At 39.2% G+C, this 20,253-nt stretch overlaps 1 protein-coding gene across 2 annotated transcripts in view; it reads right to left on the bottom strand.

The window, feature by feature from the left end:
- INTS4 (integrator complex subunit 4) overlaps positions 1–20,253 on the bottom strand; it is a 110,928-nt gene that overhangs the window by 27,751 nt on the left and 62,924 nt on the right. For both annotated transcript variants that reach the window (XM_065881454.1, XM_065881455.1), the window contains 4 exons: positions 11,075–11,217; positions 8,353–8,468; positions 5,787–5,920; positions 3,337–3,494 (listed from right to left, as the gene is read on the bottom strand). In XM_065881454.1, the coding sequence (XP_065737526.1) occupies positions 3,337–3,494; positions 5,787–5,920; positions 8,353–8,468; positions 11,075–11,217 (551 nt within the window). The remainder of the gene's footprint in view (positions 1–3,336; positions 3,495–5,786; positions 5,921–8,352; positions 8,469–11,074; positions 11,218–20,253) is intronic.

Raw genomic sequence — 20,253 nt, 5'->3', positions numbered from 1 at the left:
GTCTCTCATGATCTTTTGTATTTCTGTGGTGTTGGTTGTTAACTTCTCCTTTTCATTTCTGATTTTATTGGTTTGGGCCCTCTCCCGTTTTTTCCTGATGAGTCTGGCTAAAGGGTTATCAATTTTATTTTTTTTTAAAGAATCAGCTTTTAGTTTCATCAATCTTTTCTATCGTTCTTTTAGTCTCTTTTTCATTTATTTCTGCTCTGATCTTTATGATTTCTTTCCTTCTACTAACTCTGGGTTTTGTTTGTTCTTCTTTCTATGGTTGCTTTAGGTGTAAAGTTAGGTTGTTTTGAGATTTTTCTTGATTCCTGATGTAAGTTTGTATCGCTATAAACTTCCCTCTAAGAACTGCTTTTGCTGCATCCCATAGGTTTTGGATTTTTGTACTTTTGTTTTCATTTTTTCTCCAGGTATTTTTCTGATTTCCTCTTTGATTTGAAACAAGTCTTTGGATTTTAAATCTCACTATACTAGATCCTTCATGTCATACAGACTGTTTATGCAGAAACAGAGCAGTGTGACAAGATGGAAGGGCTGGAAAAACCTATGTTCTAGTCCAGGCCTTTGCTGTTCCTTGTCTTTGACAGTCTTCTCCCTTCTTCACTTGACTAATTTCTAGTCATTCTTCTGGTCATTGCTAAACCATGAAAGGAAGGGTTAGGTGCCCCCTTCTGTCTTCTAGAAAACTCTGTACTTAATGTATTGTGTGGAAAGCACAATACTGCATTGCCTGTTTACCTAGCTATTTCCCCAACCAGGCTGTAAGATCCCTTGCAGCAGAGACTATGTCTTGTTTACTATTGTGTCCCTTCTGCCTAGCACAATGCTTGGCGCTAAAAAACCATATAACAAATTAATGAACTCCAGCTCCCTCACTCCTTGTAAAAATTGGGTAATTCTCATGGAATTGTTTTCAAATTCAATGAAATAATGTACATAAAACAGAAGAGTGGGCACTTAATAGACAGCAGCTCTTACTATGATCAAGGATAGTGGAGCCTTATAAAAGATTAAATCCATGCAACTGAAGGTGAGGTATGACCAAAAGAAAATGCCATCTATAAAAATATTAAAAGTCTTCACTCCTGGTTAAGCCATCATAACCAGAGTTTTCAACAAATATTTACTAAGCTCCTAAATAAGGCACCCAAAATACAGTGGTGAAGACAAAGTAGTTATGTCAAGTTCTGAAAACAAACCAAAAAAATCATCCCCCCAGGGTCCTCACTGAACTACAGCAGTGAGGTGAAATCTTATTTGGGTGACATGGCTGCTTAGATTACAACAAAGGACAATGTGTTTGATGGTGAAGTTTGTTTGATACTAGTACTAACAAGTAAACAGCCAGAGTCCTAATCAGAGAAACTTCTGTATGAAATTCTGACTAACATTTCACTTTTCAGCAACTACGGAAAAATGTAAATTCTGAAGAACCCCAGGGATCATCTGACGTACCTCCACTGATAAAAGAATCCCCTTCACTGCTGCATATCAGAGAGCAACAATTTTAGAGTCAAACAAAGCTAGATTTAAATCCCAGTTCTGCTACTTCCTAGCAAATTGCTTCATTTCCCCAAATTTCTATTTCTTCATTGTAAAATGGTTAACAACATCTAACTGCAATAGTATTTGTAAAACACAGTAGGTCATCAGTAACTGCTGCACCATCGGCTTTCCTTTTCGGATCTTTCACCATCCTGGCCACCTTTCTCAGAATGCACTTAACTAGAAACATAGTGCCCGGGACTGACCACAGCACTAGAACTGCGGTCTGACCAGCCCGAAGCCCAACAGGACTATCACCTCATAAAATCCAGATCATAAGAGTGACTCAAACCTGGGTGTCTACTGAGTACCTACTAATAGCCAGCACTGCAGGTGATGACCAAATTGGCTTGCTTTTGTGCATTTTGTACCTTCTCAGTGCCAACTGGATAGAAAACTGTCAAGGACAAAACTAAATGTTTATTTAGGTGTGGCTGAGTGGGGAAGTAGAGCTTTTTTTCCTGGGCTCAGGGCCAAAAACGTCAGTAGCAGTTTCTAAATTTAATCACGTTGGTGAGGGAGCAGATGAGAAAGAAAATGTGATCCAGGCATCACTTCAGGGTCAGCAAACTTCTTCTGTAAAGGGTCACATAGTAAACATTTTAGGCTTTGTAGTCCATATAGTCTCTGTGGTAGCTACTCAATCTACCACTGCAGCAATGAAAGCAGCCATAGACAGTACCTAAATAAATGAGTGTGGCTGTGCTTCAATCAAACCTTATTTACAAAAGCAGACAGATATTGTCTTTGCTAAAGGCAAATGGGGGGCTTCCCTGGTGGCGCAGTGGTCAAGAATCCTCCTGCCAAGGCAGGGGACACGGGTTCGAGCCCTGGTCCGGAAAGATCCCACATGCTGCAGAGCAACAAAGTCCATGTACCACAACTACTGAAGCCCGCACGCCTAGAGCCCGTGCTCCGCAACGAAGAGTAGCCCCTGCTCGCCACAACCAGATAAAGCCCGCGTGCAGCAACTAAGACCCAACGCAGCCAAAAATAAATAAATAAATTCATTTTAAAAATTAAAAAAAATAAAGGCAAATGGGTTTCATTTCTTTTCAAATCATTCAGGACATACTAATAGGGCCTGGCAGACTCTGCTGATTGTTCTCGATATCCTTCCCTTCTTCCTTAGTAACAGAGTCACTAAGTGTTAACTAAGCACTGCTCACCCAGAACAAAGACTACCTTTCCTAGCTCCTTACAGCTAGATATAGCCATGTGACTTAAGTTTTAGTAAATGGGACACAAGTAAAATTAGAACATGCAACTTTGGGGAAGTGTCTTTAAAAGGGAGTGGTGCCCTTTTAAAGAAATGATGCCCTTCTGCTCTTTCCTTTTTCCTAGAGGCTGGATTACAAAGGGGATGATTAAAGTTTGGATCTTCAGCCAAAGGCCACTTGATGCAAAAGATGGAGAAATAAGAAAGAATGAGTCTAGGTCATCAGCCATCTCAGCTCTGTCCGCCTATGAGAAACAATTAACCTTTTATCCTGTTTAAGCCACTGTTAGTTACATTTTCTGTTACCCTAATATAAGGTAAGAAAAATTGAAAACAGGTTCTTTGTAACTCTTTCTAGTTTTGTACTAATCATCAATCTTGTCATGAACACAAAGCTTTTCTTTGTAATATGCTTAAACCACAATCTAATCCAAATAAAAACATCAGAAAATCCTGTCAACACAGTCAGAAAAACTAGCCTATAACCAACATTAGAAATCAAAAGGATCAAGCCAAGCATAACAACGTTAACTGTGTCAAAGGAAAGGGATGATCAATCACCTCACCTGATGGTGAACTCTAGCAGCTCCTGAGTTCCTTGAGGGTCCAGGTGTTGAAGACTGTATACCCTTTCAAGGCTCTGCTGCAGGAACTGATGGGAAGGATCCTCATGAGGCATGATATTGGGAGAAAGAGCTGATGACACTAGTTTTCTACCTGGTAACTAAGCAAACACAGTGGGGTTACAGCACCATCAAATTCTCTGGCTTAAAAAAAACCAACTTCTGTGGCTCAGTTTTTAGTAACACGAAGAAACCAGGGAAAAAATGTGAACCAAACAAAGAAATGGAAAAAAAAAAAAAGCTAGATAATTCTGTAAACAACCTTCTTCTCCTTCCTCAGCTTAAGTGGGAGAAAGGGAAAGAGAGGGAGAAAACGAACATGGTCTACCGAATACAGCCACAGCTGCAAGGAGAAAAAGAAAAGAGAATGGTATAACATTATTTTCTATTGCTAACTGAAATAAATGGGCTAACCACAGAAATAGGACTAAAAATTAATCTGTAGTCACATTTATTTTTAACCTTTATTTGATCATTCACTTCATAGAAGAGTGATGATTTATTCCCAAATAAGTTTATATAGCATGTTGTAAAAATGTTTTTTATGATGATAATTATAATCCTTGTTCTTACTGTTAAAAGTGGCTACCTTTCAAGAAAGGGATGAGGAAGGGAGAGCAAAAAGGATTTTACTTTTAACTTTGTATCTTCTATGTAGTTTAAATTTTCTAACCATGTACATATATTATTCTAAATAAAGTCATTTAGAGTTAACTAAGCAGGGATGAGTATATACAAATAAAGAGCTTAGAAAAGTACCTGCACACAGCATTCAGTAAGTGTTTGCTATTATTATCATTATGGTTCATTAAAATTTTTTTCTTTCTATATCTCTCAGTTTAAAAATAATAAAGAGTTTATTATTAAAAAATAAACTTGGGGGCTTCCCTGGTGGCGCAGTGGTTAAGAATCCGCCTGCCAATGCAGGGGACACGGGTTCGAGCCCTGGTCCGGGAAGATCCCACATGCCGCGGGGCAACTGGGCCCGTGAGCCACAACTACTGAGCCTGCGCGTCTGGAGCCTGCGCTCCACAACGAGAGGCCGCGACAGTGAGAGGCCCGCGCACCGCGATGAAGAGTGGGCCCTGCTTGCCGCAACTAGCGAAAGAACCTCGCATAGAAACGAAGACCCAACACAGCCAAAAATAAATAAATAAATAAAATTTAAAAAAATAAAAAAAATAAAAAAATAAAAATAAACTTGGGAGTTCCCTGCTGGCGCAGTGGATAACACTCTGCGCTCCCAATGCAGGGGCCCCAGGTTCGATCCCTGGTCAGGGAACTAGATCCCACACGCGTGCCGCAACTAGGAAGTCTGTCTGCTGCAACTAAGACCCGCAACCAAAAAAAAAACTTGCTGAGAATCATAGCTTTATGTAATTATTAAGATATAACACAATCTTAACCTTGATTTAAAATATGTTGTTCCAGATTTCTTCTTCTTGCCTAATATAACATGATCAATAACCCAGGGACATTTTTTTTAACATCTTTATTGGAGTATAATTGCTTTACAATGGTATGCTAGTTTCTGCTTTATAACAAAGTGAATCAGCTATACATATAAATATATCCCCAAATCTCCTCCCTCTTGCATCTCCCTCCCACCCTCCTTATCTCACCCTCCCTATCCCACCCATCTAGGTGGTCACAAAGCACCAAACTGATCTCCCTGTGCTATGTGGTTGCTTCCCACTAGCTATTTATTTTACATGGTAGTGTATATATGTCCATGACATTGTCTCATTTCGTCCCAGCTTACCCTTCCCCCTCCCCATGTCCTCAAGTCCATTCTCTACGTCTGTGTCTTTATTCCTGTCCTGCCCCTAGACCCAGGGACATTTAAAAAATGAATCTTCTTAAAAGATTCAGAGCAGGGACTTCCCTAGTGGCACAGTTGTTAAGAATCCACCTGCCAATGCAGGGGAGACGGGTTTAAGCCCTGGTCCAGGAGGATCCCACATGCCGCAAAGGAATTAAGCCTGCGCACCATGACTACTGAGCCTGTGCTCTAGAGCCTGCAAGCCACAACTACTGAGCCCGTGTGCCACAACTACTGAAGCCCATGTGCCTAGAGCCTGTGCTCTGCAACAAAAGAAGCCACCACAATAATAAGCCCGCACACCACAACGAAGAGTAGCCCCGCTCTCTGCAACTAGAGAAAGCCCACGCAGAGCAACAAAGACCCAAAGCAGCCAAAAATAAATAAATTTATTAAAAAACAAAAAAAGATTCAGAGAAAAGTACAAAACAATAGAAGAAAGCCCAAGAGAGAAAGATAATTAATGAATGTGTTTTCAGAGAATATACAGTCTGCTTTCTGCTACTTAACAACCATACGGGACTAAAAATCAAAAATCCAAAACCAAGAACGAGAGATGTTTTCAACATACCCTCAAGGCAGGAACAAGATGAGAAAGACTGTCTCGGAGGTAGGCATAGTGTCTGAAGGTATGATCTGAGAACAATGCAGGCATTGTTGGACAGGTTTTAGCAGCATTGAAAATAAGAACCAAAACTGCAATGTCTGATAAATAAGTGGGTTAAGTAAACTTGGAGGTATAAAAGGTTGAGCTTGACCAGAATTTGGTGCCTCTACTTCTAACCCCCCAAATTCCTGTTAAATGACTACAATTTTCTAACAAAGAAATGCAAATTCAAAGAGATACATTACCTCACTCCAAATTACCCCAATTACCCCTCCAATTACCAAAGAAAGGTTTTTTAAAATAATGTCTGCTGCCGAGAATACTAACAAATAGGAACTTCTGGTACAATGCCTACTAAAGTATATACTGGCACAATCCCTTGGAATAATAATTTGGTACTAGACATGAGTCTTATGAATGTTGAGTAATTCCACATCTCAAAATCAAATGGCAGAGAATCATTTACAGTAGCAAATAATCAGTAACAACCTAAATGTCCAAAACCAGGAGAATGATTAAATAATTTGTGTTTCATCTACTTGATGGAGTATTACACAATAGTTAAAAATTATCTTTATAAAAGATTTTTAACATTGCATCATAAGCATTTTGTTATAAGTGAAAAAAGCAGACTCTAAAATGTATAGACAATATGACAGCAGCTATCTATCATCAAATGTTTGTTGATGAAATAAAATGTTAAAAAATAAAATGACAGCAAAATCCCAAACCCAAGCTTTTAAAAAGGGAGGAGGAGGGCTTCCCTGGTGACGCAGCGGTTGAGAGTTTGCCTGCCGATGCAGGGGATGCAGGTTCGTGCCCCAGTCCAGGAAGATCCCACATACCGCAGAGCGGCTAGGCCCGTGGGCCATGGCCGCTGAGCCTGCGCGTCCGGAGCCTGTGCTCCGCAACAGGAGAGGCCACAACAGTGAGAGGCCCGCGTACCGCAAAAAAAATGAAATTAAATTAAAAGGGAGGAGGAAACACACCAAAATATTAAGTCAATTACATTGGCTATTAAGACTCTGGGTGTTACATATGAAATTTCCTCTTTCTACTTTTAAAAGTTTTCTATGTATATTAATTTTGTAACAGAGGGAAAATCAGAAATTAAAAACACAAGATAAACATACCTTCCAATCTTCTGTATGTATCTCTATGGCAGAGTGTGCTATTTGCCTACCCAGTATCCATTGTTCCCTTTTTCCTTACTAATAGAATATTGATTTTATTCCAAATATCCTCTAACTTCCTGCCTAGAACCTGGACCTGATGACTGGAGCTCTAGCAATAATTTTGGACAACTGAAAATGGAAGAACAGAAAAATGGAAGGAGCCTAGATCACCAAGAATAATGTGGAACTACTATACCAGACTGCTTACCTCCAGACTTCTTTTACATTGAGGAAAAAAAAAAAACTGTAATTAACATTTAAGATACATTTGGGGCAATCTCTGTTATTCACAGCCAAACATATTTCTTAAATAACACAATTCTCCAACTACCCAGAAAAATATCTTAACATTAGGCTTCCAAAAATGTTTAGTATTTTTTTTTAACGTGAAAGGGGCTTCAGATTTCAGGGCACTTTAATATGTCCTGTGTGATTTGTAATAACACCTAGCCCACAAGTCTCTCTGATGAGCTGAATTTCAAATAGTCATAGTATTGCACCTTTAGAAGTAAGGTCAGGGATGTGCCTTTTTTAGATGTAAACACAGAGTCAGGCATTGGTTAGCACATCAATTACACAGATCTTTTAAAAAATTCTCCAAATGCCCTGTGAAAATAAAAAGAATTAAGAGAGAATACAATGGTCATCACAAAAGCCAGTTATTTGGCTGATCCCTGTATCTCAATAAATACCCCCCTAAGCCTCACCAAGGACGTGCTATAGAGTGAAAAGAACCACGGGAGAGTATGGATGTACTGATGTAAATGTATTCCCATTACTGGAAAACAACCCGACGGCATGGCATGCTGCCCAAAGCTATCACAACCCCCTTGAACTTGTATCAGGGCTAGAGTAATCATGCAGCCTAGCTCAGCCCATCCCCTCCTTCAGGCTGCAGATCAAATTAAGCACGGAATAAGACACAGGGGAAAGTCCACAGGCTTTAAAACCAAAGATGTCTGTCTGGCTTTGAATCCCAGATTTGCTGCTTAGAGAGGTACTTAGCCTCTCTGAGCCTCAGTTCCTCATCCGTAAGCAGGGAATAATACCTCCTTCCAGGGTTGTTTGCAGATCAGTGATAAAAATGTATGAAGCATTTAAACAGTATGTGGAATGTAGTAGATGCTCAATAAATTGTTAAAAATTTAGTATTAGTATTAAATGGCAAAGTTGAATTACTGTGAATATAAGAATAAAACCTGAGGAAAATAACCATTAGGCTCCCTCAGGATATACTTTTAACTAAAAGAAATGAGAAAGAAAAATAACAACAAAACAAAACAAAACCCTCAGACCATCCAAGCTATACTGCAGAAAAAGATGCCAAAATTCCCTGCTAAATCAGCAGAGGATACAAGCTGGATCATCCATGTCTGGTTCAGCTGTGTCAAAAAACGGGTGGGTGCTCAGGAGCTCAGGTACCAAGGGAAGCACCAGGGTTGGATGTCGACTTCCCAGAAACTTCAAGCATCTGAAACAAGCAAAATGAGAAAAAAGCAAACCTCTTTTTTAAAAAGTACTGAGAATTGGAATCAGAAAACCTGACTCAGAATTACAAATTCTCAACCATCTACTTTTGTTACCTCTACGACTTCAGATAAGTCATTCAATTATTCCAGAACTCAAGTTAATTCATCTAAAAACTTGGTTATTATGAAGACAGAGAGCTGATATGACAGATATTACTACAGGTTATTTAACTAACAACCATTTCCCCCAGCTTCCTTGACAAGAGAACCCTGATTTTACTCAGGTATCAGGTAAGTAGCAAAGTGCTCAATGAAGGTAGGCCTAGCCCAAGGGCTCAACCACAACTGGTCTAAACTCATCATGGCAATCCCAAGCCCATTTTACAGAGACTGCTTTGCAGGTAGTCAAGTAACCCAGTTCTGGTCAATGGGACAAGAGGGGAAGTCTGCTGTGGAGCTTCTCAGGAATGTTTTCCTAATCAAATGAAGTGCATACAAATGAACATATCTATGAAACGGAAACAGACTCACAGATACAGAGAACAGATTTGTGGTTGGGAAGGGGGGTGGGGGAGGGAAGTATTGGGAGTTTGGGATTAGCAAATGCGAACTATTACATATAGGATGGATAAACAAGGTCCTATTGTATAGCACAGGGAACTATATTCAATATCCTGTGATAAATCATAATGGGAAAGAAAATGAAAAATAATATACATATATGTATAACTGAATCACTTTGCTGTACAGCAGAAATTAACACAACATTGTAAATCAACTATACTTCAATAAAACTTTTAAAAAAGAGAAGTGCATGGAGGGAATGTCCTTTTCTTTCTGTCTTACGATATTGTCTTATCAGGTAGCCATATTGCAACTATGAAGAGAAAGCCAAGAGAACTGCAAAGAAGTCAACCAGAGTACTAGCCCTGTTAAGCTGTTGAATGACCAATCCTGAAATCAACTTTCTGACTTCTTGTTATGCAAAAAAATTAGACCTTACTGTTTAAGCCACTTTTAATCAGACTTTCTGTTACTTGTAGACAGAAGCATTCTAACTGATATCCTGGGTGAAGTTCTAGAATCAGAAGAGATCTGATCTGAAACAGGAAACTTAATAACTCTGTGGCCTTGAGCAGATATATGTTTACCTACAAATGAGATTAAATATAATTACCTCATACAGTTGCTATAAGGATTAAATGAGATAATGAGTGAAAAGTACTTAGCAAGGTGTCTGCCATTATATAATAAGAACTCAATTAACTTAGTTAGCTATTATTAATTGGCTATTAGTTAACTACTAGGACTACACGAAGGCCCTTTATAAGTTATAAAGAACTACATGTGTGCTGGTATTTATGCTTTTTTGTTATTTTTAATTAAGTTCTGGTGTAGAAGGTGTGTTGAATTGAAAATAAATATAAACCTTAATTTAATGTTCTCACTGAGTTTATAATCTAACTGAGGCAAAGATGACTAACACTATAAGGTAATGAACTATCAAATGAATGATACCCTGCTTTCTACCTGTCAAAGGTAGAAGGGATCACTATGATCGGAGAAAGTTGCACAAAGAAGATGAGACTTCACCAAGGACTGGAGAATAAGAAGATCAGCAAAAGAGAGAAAACAAACCCCATGAACAAACTGATGGCTATATGGGGTATGAAAGGCATCACATTTAGAACATTTGATACTGTTAGGAAAGTACACTTTTCTCCAGTTCTGTCTTAAAGAACTTAATTCACTAGTTTTCTGACCTCTCTCAGCCCATTTACTCACTGTGCCTCAGGGGACATTGTATCCCCACAGCCCAAATGACTGAGTGCTCCTTGAAGACACTCAATAAATGTACAACGAATTGAGCTGAATTGGACTGAACAAACATGAAGAAATGGCAAAACAGAAAACCAGGTATCAAAAATGTTACCTAGAGCAAGATTCCCTGGCATTTTTAGTTCTTAGTATGTCTTCCAAGCACCTGATTTGATCCACAGTTTTTCAACTTTTAATAACAATTTTTTTTGAAAATAAATAAATCATATATTTGCAGTGATCTCATCACATAAGCTCATTGAAATATGTGGAGTACAACAACGCACATTTTATATTAAATGTATGCAAGTAGCTCCTCAAACAGCAATTCATGAACAGTGTTAAGCTTGACTCTAGCCAGTAAAGCTAGAGGTAATCAGGGGAAAATATGATTGTGATTTTCCATCTGAAGACCAAATACTCACCCTCCCTTTAATCTCTACAATGATGGAAACAGAAAAAGAGTGACTAACACTATATAAGAGGAAAAGGAAATCTAATCGACTCATCTCTGTACCTCCAAAACTTACCACAGGGCTTGGCACATAGTAAGTACATAGCAGGCACATAATATTTGCTAGGTGGATGGATGGACAAATGAATAACCTAAGATGTGATATTCAATAGGAACCAGACTCTTGAGAGTATAGTTATGTTGAATCAGGTTTCTAAATTGAAGACAAAATTGAAGGCCATACCCCAACCTATGATGATCCACTAAATAATGTCAACATTGTACATTTACCATATTATCAGACTCCGCAAACAAATGAGCAAAAAAAATCCTTACTTCCATATGGAGTCCCTATCAGTAGGGTACTTGGTTAAATTTTTCAGCAGCTCCACCAGTGCAAGATGAATCCCTTCTTTGGTTGAAACATTAGTGCAACATAAGAGTTCATGAAGAGCCTCTCTAATATCTCTGGATGAATCCTTAAAAAAAAGAAAAAGGTAATAATAATAATAGCAGTCACTATGGACTAGCTATTATGGAGGAGTATACAAGTTAAAGTGGGAGTACAGGGTAAAGAACGTCTCAATTTTCAGAAAGGGGAGGGGCTAGTGTTCACAGAGGAGGAAAAATTTGAAATGATATTTGAAGAATTCATTCATTTGTTCATTCATTAATCGGTACACTCAACATTTACTGAACACTTATTAAACAGTCAACATTTATCAGCACCTACTATGTACAAGTGCTAGGGATACAGCAGTAATTAAAATTGAATCCCTGCTCTCAGGAGTTTCCTTTTAGTGAAAAGACAAAAATGAATAACTAAATATATAGGTCAGATATGAGAAACTATAAAGCAGGTTAAGGTTAAGAGTGCTAGGATAGGTGGGGTATTTTACATGGCATAATCAAAGGGAACAGCAAACATAAAGGCCATGAGGTGAAAGCATGTTGAAAAATAGCAGTGTGGCTACAGCAGAGTAAACAAAAAGAGTAGGTACCAGATGATGTCAGAGAGTGGCCTCTTCCCTCCCCAACACTTTCTGCTCAACCTCACTAAAAAGATTAGAAAAGCTCACCAACAACTTCTTAATGCTAATGTAAATGAAAACATATCAGCTTTACTCTTATTTGATATCTCCATAGCATTTTTTGCCAGTTCTTTAAAACTTTTTAATATAGACAATTTGAAACATATGTAAAAGTAGAGATAATTCCCCAGTTTCAACAATTAACTCATAGCCAATCTTGCTTCATCTATACATTTACCCACTCTTCCCAGATTATTTTGAAGCCAATCAGAGAAATCATAGCATTTTGTTGGTAAATATTTCCATAATATCTCTTTTTTAAAATTATTTTAAAAAAAAACCCCACAAAACCAATATCATGCCTAAAATTTTAATAATTCTTTAATAGCAAATATCCACTCCATAATAAAATTTCCCTGACTCAAAAAGTTTTTATTTGTTCTAATTAGGCTCCAAGAATGTCCGCACATTGCAATTGGGTAATATGTCCCTTAAGTATCTTTTAATATGTAAAATCTCTTTACATCTCACGTTTTTTTCCCCTTGCAATTTCTCCCCTGTATATCCTGAGATGATAGTTTGATTTAGAGGTTTAATCACATTCAGGTTCAATTTTTTTATAAGACCACTTCACAGGTAGTAGTGTGTACCTCCCTCAGGAACTATATTTTTCTTTTTGTGATATTAGTAACCACTGAAGATCACTGCCTAGATCTGGTAATTCATTAAAGTTGTAAAACAATGATATATAAATTCTATCATTCATCAACAAATACTTCTACAAAGAAAAACTTCCCCTTATCAACTAGCTGGTTGTCTTGAAGTTCCATCTGTATAGGAAAAGGAAGGATAAATGCTTGATTCCTTAATTTACCAGTTTTCAAAATAATGAGTTGATTACTAAGCATCTTCTAAAGGTGACTAATGCAGTGTTTTGTTTTTGAATTATTATAAAATCATGGGTTTCAACATATTTGCAGTTGTAATCCTTAATGATATGTTTCACCTTTGGCCAGTGTGAGTCTATTTAAGTTATCTCCTGGGTCTTTTTTTTTTTTTTTTTTTTTTTTTTTGCGGTACGCGGGCCTCTCACTGTTGTGGCCTCTCCTGTTGTGGAGCACAGGCTCTGGACGCACAGGCTCAGCGGCCATGGCTAACGGGCCCAGCCGCTCCACGGCATGTGGGATCCTCCCAGACCAGGGCATGAACCTGTGCCCCCTGAATCGGCAGGCAGACGCTCAACCACTGCGCCACCAGGGAAGCCCTCTCCTGGGTCTTTTTGATATAAGCCTAGAGGTCTTTGATAGCTAATGTTTGTTTTCTGTATGACAAAGACAGTACAAGGTCATCTTGTTACATTTCCTACACCACACTTGGAATCAGCCATTTCTCTTTGGAATTTTGGTTCCTTTTAGTGGGAAATGGGATCTCCAAAGCATTTTTTAAAAAGTCAGGTTTGAGAATTCCCTAGAAGCCCGGTGGTTAGGACTCCATGCTCTCACTGCCGAGGGCCTGCGTTCAATCCCTGGTCAGAGAATTAAGATCCCACAAGCCACATGGCTTGGCCAAAAAAAAAAAAAGTCAGGTTTACTGACATATAATTTACATTCTGTAAAATTCATCCTTTTTAGTGTACACTTCCATGAGTTCAACAAATGAATACAGTTATGTAACCACCATGACAATCAAGATATAAAACACTTGCATCACTCAACACTGCCCTCGTGTCCCTTTGTAGTCTACCCCTCATCCCCAGCCTCTGGCAACCACTGATGTATTTTCTGCTACAGTTTTTGTCTTTTCCAAAATGTCATATAAATGAAATCACAGAGTATGCTGCTTCTTGCGTCTGGCTACTTTCACTTAGCATAATGCATTTGAGATTCATCCATGTTGCTATGCGTATCAGCAGCTATTCCTTTTTATTACCGAGTAGTAATCCATTGTATAAATGTACCACAGTTAATTTATCCATTCACCAATTGAAGGATTTTGTGTTGTTTCCAGTTTGGGACTATTATAAATAAAGCTGCAATAAACATTTGCATACAGGTCTTTGTGTGAACATGAGTTTTCAGTTTTCTTTAGTAAATAACTTCAGAGTGGTACTGTGGGGTCATATGTTAAGTGTATATTTAATTTTATAAGAAGCTGTCACAGTAGTTTCCAAAGTGGCTCTACCATTTTGCATTTCCATCAGCAGTATATAAAAAGTGCCAGTTGTTCCCCATCTTCACAGCACTTGGTATTGTCAGGGTTTCTTTTGTTTGTTTGTTTTTACCCATTCTGACAGATGAGTTGTTGTAATTTCTCACTATTGTTTTGTTGTTTGGGGGGTTTTTTGGCCACGCGGTACAGCTTGCAGGATTTTAGTTCCCTGAACAGGGACTGAACCCAGGCCCTCAGCAGTGAAAGTCCAGGGACCTAACCACTGGACTGCCAGGGAATCCCCTCACTATTGTTTTAATCTGCATTTCTCTAATGACTAATGATGTTAAGCATGTTTTCACATGCTTATTTATTATTTGCCACTGCTATCTTCTTTGCTTAAGTGTCTGTTCAAATCTTTTGCTCATTTTTTAATTGGGTGGTATGCTTTCTTATTATTGAATATATATTCTTTTTATTTTTATTTTTATTTTGGCTGTGCCACATGGCTTGTGGGATCTTAGTTCCCCCACCAAGAATTAAACCCAGGCCCTTGGCAGTGAAATTGAGGAGTCCCAACCATTGGACTGCCAGGGAATTTCCTGAGAATTTTTAATATATTCTTTATCAGATGTGTGTTTTGCAAATATTTTCTCCCAGTCTGTGGTATGTCTTTTCAAAAAAAAAATTATTTTTTGGCTTAGATAAACAGAAATTTATTGTCTGAGCTCTAGAGGCTTGACGTCCAAAATCAAGATGTAAGCAGAGTTGGTTCCTTCTGAGGGCTGCGACACAGAATCTATTCCACAACCCCCCTCCTAGCTTGTGGTAACCTTACATTCCTTGTATGGCCTTGTAGATGGCATTCTCTCTGTGTCTTCACATTGTCTTCCCTCTATGTGCGTTTCTATATCCAAATCTACCCCCTCCCTTTTTTTGGTACAGTTTATATATCAAAGCCATTATATGTGTTTGATTTGGTCCCATTATCTCTTTACTGTCGTCAAATATACATAACATAAAATTTACCACTTTAAGTAAATGTACATTTTAAGTGTACAGTTCTATGGCACTAAGTATATTCACATTGTTGTGCTATCTTTAAAATTTCTTACAAGTGTTTCTTTGAAGAAATATTTTTATTTGATAACCAGTTTATCTAGTTATTTCTTTCATAGATTAAGTTTTTGGTGTCATATCTAAGAAATCTTTGTCTAAGACAAGGTCACAAATATTTCTCCTAAAAGTTTTATACTTTTAAGTTTTACTTAATACATGAAAGAAATCAAACTAAAAAATTTAAAAGACACATCCATAACTATATAACAAAATCTAAGAATCAGAGGACTCTTCCTTGAAGCTCAGTTGGAAACATGCCTTCTTTATTCTCCAGGCACCCTCTTTTACCCTGCAATTCTCTCATTTCTTTACCCTATACAATTGGGGGGCCCACTTCTCAATAAACACATCTGACCATGTCATCCCCCCATTCAGTAACCTCATTTGGCTTCCCCGCCACCCCTAGGATAACACTGAGTCTCCTCAGCATGGCACACAGGCCCTTTACAATTGGTTCCCTACTGACCTTTCCTGTTTCACCTCCCACCCCTTCTCCCTCACAGCCACATGTGAACTTCTCAATGTTCCCTGTCCAGGTCGTGCCATTTCACACCCCACCCCCCATCCCCCGCCTTTACCTGCGGTCATATGCTATCCTTCTGGTGAGAATGTCATCCCTTACCTTACTTTTGATACGATCTTGTAATTATGGTTTATATTGCTGTTTTCTCTATAAAACTGAGCGACTAAGAGGCAAGAGGACTGTCCATCTCAACATCCTCAGAACCTAGTACAGAACCTGGCTCAGGAAAAATCAGTAAATGTTTCTTGAATGACTTTCTGAGGCATACCTGAGAGACACTGCAAGTTTGGTTCCAGACTACCACGACAAAGCGAATATCACAATAAAGCAGGTCATAAATTTTCTGGTTTCCCAGTACATACAGAAGTTACACTTATACTATACTATAGTCTAGTTAAGTACGCATAGCATTATATCTAAACAAACAATATACATACCTTAATTTAAAAATACTTTATTGTTAAAAATGCTAACCATCAAAACTGAGCCTCAGCAAGTCATAATCTTTTTGCAATAGGAACATCAAAGATCACTGATCACAGGTCACCATCACAAATACAATGATAAAGAAAACGTTTCAAATACTGAAAGAATTACCAAAATATGACACAGAGACATGAAGTAAGCTGCGGGAAAAATGGCACCAATAGGTTGGGGGTGCAGGGGGAAGAAAAAAACACAGGACCGATAGACTTGCTCCATGCAGGGTTTCCACAAACCTTCAATTTGTAAAAAATGCAACATCTTCAAAGCGCAATAAAATGAGGTATGTCTATATTATGAACTACTACCATGTGAAGCACTTTACATGAATTCTCTCATTTAATTCTTAAAAGAAACATAAGAATATGTGAAATTATCCTCACTTTAGAGATGAGAAAACCAAGAACCAGAAGGATTAAATAATTTGTCCAAAACTGCAAGGCTGCTAAAATCCTTTAACAGCTTTTAGTTGTTCTAAAGGCTCTGCATGAGCTGGTCCCACCAACCCCCTCCAGCCTAATCTCATACCACACACTAGCTCTGTTACTGCCAGGCCCTCTTTTGGTCCCTCAACTGTGTCATGTTTCCACCCACCACAGTTTCTACACTTCCTGCTCCTCTGCCTGAAATGTCCTTACACCTCACACTCCCAACTCCTCCGGCCAAGTTAGTGCCTTATTCCTCCTTTAGAGTTCAGGTTCAGAAGCTTTTCCTGATTGCTGTACCCCCTCAACTCCTAAAGACCAAGTACCTCCATGATATACCCCCATGGGACCTCACTTCTTTCTGTCGTGAGCTCCTTATTTCAACTTATATTACACCTTCATTTGTGCCTTATTTGTCTGTCTACCTCATACCTAAATTCTAAGGTCCATGAGAGCAGGGCCATGGCTTTTGCTCACTATTGTGTCCCCCTTTGCACAGTGCCTGGCACATAACAGATGGTCAATAATAAAAACAAACAAACGAAGGGAAAAAGGGACCAAAGAGAAGAAATGACAGGTTGATTTGGATCTGTCTGGCTCTGTATGTAGCAGACTTAAATAAGATATAATGCTTTCCATATGAACAAATCTCCACCACTGATAGGAGGCAGCCATATGGATGTACTGGAGAAACAACTGTCAAGTAATAAGAAAACAATTTTGACTTGTGTGTTTCTTAAGAACTTCCCAGTTATACAATTAACCTGTGTAGATTTGTTTTAGGAAATGTTTACTAAGCATCCTCTATGGGCAAGTCACCACATTAAACCCTGAAAGGATACAGTAAAGGGTACAACATGGTCACTTAAGGACTTCACAATCTCATCAGGGAGATAAGACAAACATACTAAACCTGACATAAATGGATAAAGTGTGAAAACTACAGTAAGAGACACATGGACTTGGTACTCAATAATTACGCCTTAAATGAAGGAATGAGGGAAAAAGTCAATTTATTTGATATGAACTTCAAGAATGAGATATGTTGGGGCTTCCCTGGTGGCGCAGTGGTTGAGAGTCTGCCTGCTGGTGCAGGGGACACGGGTTTGTGCCCCGGTCCGGGAAGATCCCACATGCCGCGGAGCGGCTGGGCCCGTGAGCCATGGTCGCTCAGCCTGCGCGCCCAGAGCCTGTGCTCCGTAACGGGAGAGGCCACAGCAGTGAGAGGCCCGCATACCACAAAAAAAAAAAAAAAAAAAAAAAGAATGAGATATGTTGAAAGCGGTAAATTGTTATGTTATCCTTCTGCATAAAATTTTCCAATGGTATCTCATAATACTTAGAATAAAATCCAAACATCTTACAACAGCCTCTAAGGTACTCTACCTGCCCCTACCCACCTCTCAGACCTCATCTCATACCACTTTTCTACTTTCTATGTTCCACCTATACCAGCCTTCTTACTCCTGTTCTGGAAGCACACCAAAGCTCACCTATGCCTTAGAGCCTTTCTACCAGCTACTGCCTCTTCCTGAAGGTCCTTCCTCCAACTTTCACATGGCTGGCTTCCTTTTGTCATTTAAGACTCAGCACAGGCCCCAGCCACCGGGTCGACCAGCTGTCCCAGTGGACTTGCGTTCCATAGCCCCAGCTGCCTGCTCCTTATTTGTGTCCTGAAGATTAGTGTGCCGAGTTCGTCTGTGTATTAAGATTAAACATGTAAACAAGAACCAAAAAAAAAAAAGACTCAGCACAGGGACTTCCCTGGTGGCGCAGGGGTTAAGTATCCACCTGCCAATACAGGGGACACGGGTTTGAGACCTGGTCTGGGAAGATCCCACATGCCGGGGAGCAACTAAGCCCATGCGCCACAACTACTGAGCCTGCGCTCTAGAGCCCGTGAGCCACAACTACTGAAGCCCACGCGCCTTGAGCCCGTGCTCTGTTACAAGAGAAGCCACCTCAACGAGAAGCCTGCGCACTTCAATGAAGACCCAACACAGACAAAAATTAATTAAAATTTTTAAAAAAGACTCAGCACAAACACTGTCCCCATAGAAAGGCTTTTACTAATCCCTAACTTTACAGTGAAACTTGCCATTCCTCCATCACTATTTACCTTCTGTATAAGACTTATCACTCTCTGAAATCATATTGTTTACTCTACCTGTCTTTAGAATATATGTCCCATGAGAGCAGGGAATCTGTTTTTGACCACTACACCTCCAGTACATAGACAGCACTTGTTGAATTCAGGTAGTAGCTCAATGTAAAAGAAAGGAAGAAAAGAAAGAAAAAAAAGTAAAGGAAGGAAAGGAAGGAAGGAGCAAAGAGACAAATTAAGGCTGGAAGGGTCAGGTAGCTAAATTTCAACACAGTGAAGTACAGAGGCACAATAACTATATAGAGCAGTGAGCAATAGGGTAGAAGAACAGACAATGAGTTTATATAAGTTTAAAATTCATGGACAGAACTCCAAGTCAAGGAGTTTAGACCTAAACAAATTCTTTGTGAGTTTTATACAAAAGTGCTCATAAATAAGTCTATCATGGCCCTATGAACAATTAAGTATGTCAAATTATAGCTTGGGATATAGCTCAGCTACTTAACGTTTACTGAGCATCTACTTGTGTAGATGCTACAAAGCACTGCGAATTTAAGAACGAAAAAATCAAGACTGGTGCCTTGAGAAGCTCACAGTCTTGTGGAATAAAGAATTAAACAAACAGAACACCTACTGATAAATGCCACAGTAGCATAATCAGGGTGTTACAAAAATACAGATGAGTGCTATTTAGCCCACTCAGCAGTACAGTTAGTTAAGGAAGGCTTCCTAGATATATTACCTAATGTGGATCCTGTGTGCTACATCTGTGTGCACACATAAGCAGAAGTGTGCTACATGAAAAGTGGCAGTTTTGCAGGCAGAGGAGAACAAGTTGCAATGAAGGCAAAATGGTGAAGAAAAGCAGGATGATTAGCGGAGTGACTACAGCATAAAGTTCAAGGTGAGGAATGATGGGAATGAAAGCTAAAAGGAAAGGGGCTAGGCTATAGAGACCAACCATAGAGAACACCACAAAAAATGCAAACTTATCTTCCTAGGAAAAAATACGAGGGACTTAGCTGGTGGCACAGTGGTTAAGAATCCGCCTGCCAATGCAGGGGACACAGGTTCGATCCCTGGTCTGGGAAGATCCCACATGCCGCAGAGCAACTAAGTCCATGTGCCACAACTATTCAGTCTGTGCTCTAGAGCCCGCGAGCCACAACTACTGAGCCCACTCTCCTAGAGCCTGTGCTCCACAATAAAAGAAGCTACTGCAATGAAAAGCCCACACACCGCATCTAAGAGTAGCCCCTGCTCGCCGCAACTAGAGAAAGCCTGCGTGCAGCAACGAAGACCCAACGCAGCCAAAAATATAAATAAATAAATTTATTTTTAAAAATACGTGAAAAAAATTATAAAGATTTATAATTCAGGAAAAATCTTAAGAGAAGTGCTAAGTAACTGAGAGAATGATAAAGACCTTCAAAATCAAAGCACCTGACCTGTTTTCTAAAGTATGTAGCAGAAATCTGTAACAAGTGCTAATATGTAAGCATCAAATTGCTATCCCTTTCACAATATCTAAAAAAGGGGGTGGGAAACCAAAGCCCAACTCTCGTTTATTAATATTTTGAAAAACTTCAGTGACTTCCCTGGTGGTCCAGTGGTTAAGAATCCACCTTCCAATGCAGGGGACGGTGGTTCAATCCCTGGTCGGGGACCTAAGATCCCACATG

Source organism: Phocoena phocoena, chromosome 8 (assembly GCF_963924675.1).
Source record: "Phocoena phocoena chromosome 8, mPhoPho1.1, whole genome shotgun sequence".
NCBI lineage: Eukaryota > Metazoa > Chordata > Mammalia > Artiodactyla > Phocoenidae > Phocoena > Phocoena phocoena.
This window is presented reverse-complemented; position numbering and strand designations above follow the sequence as displayed.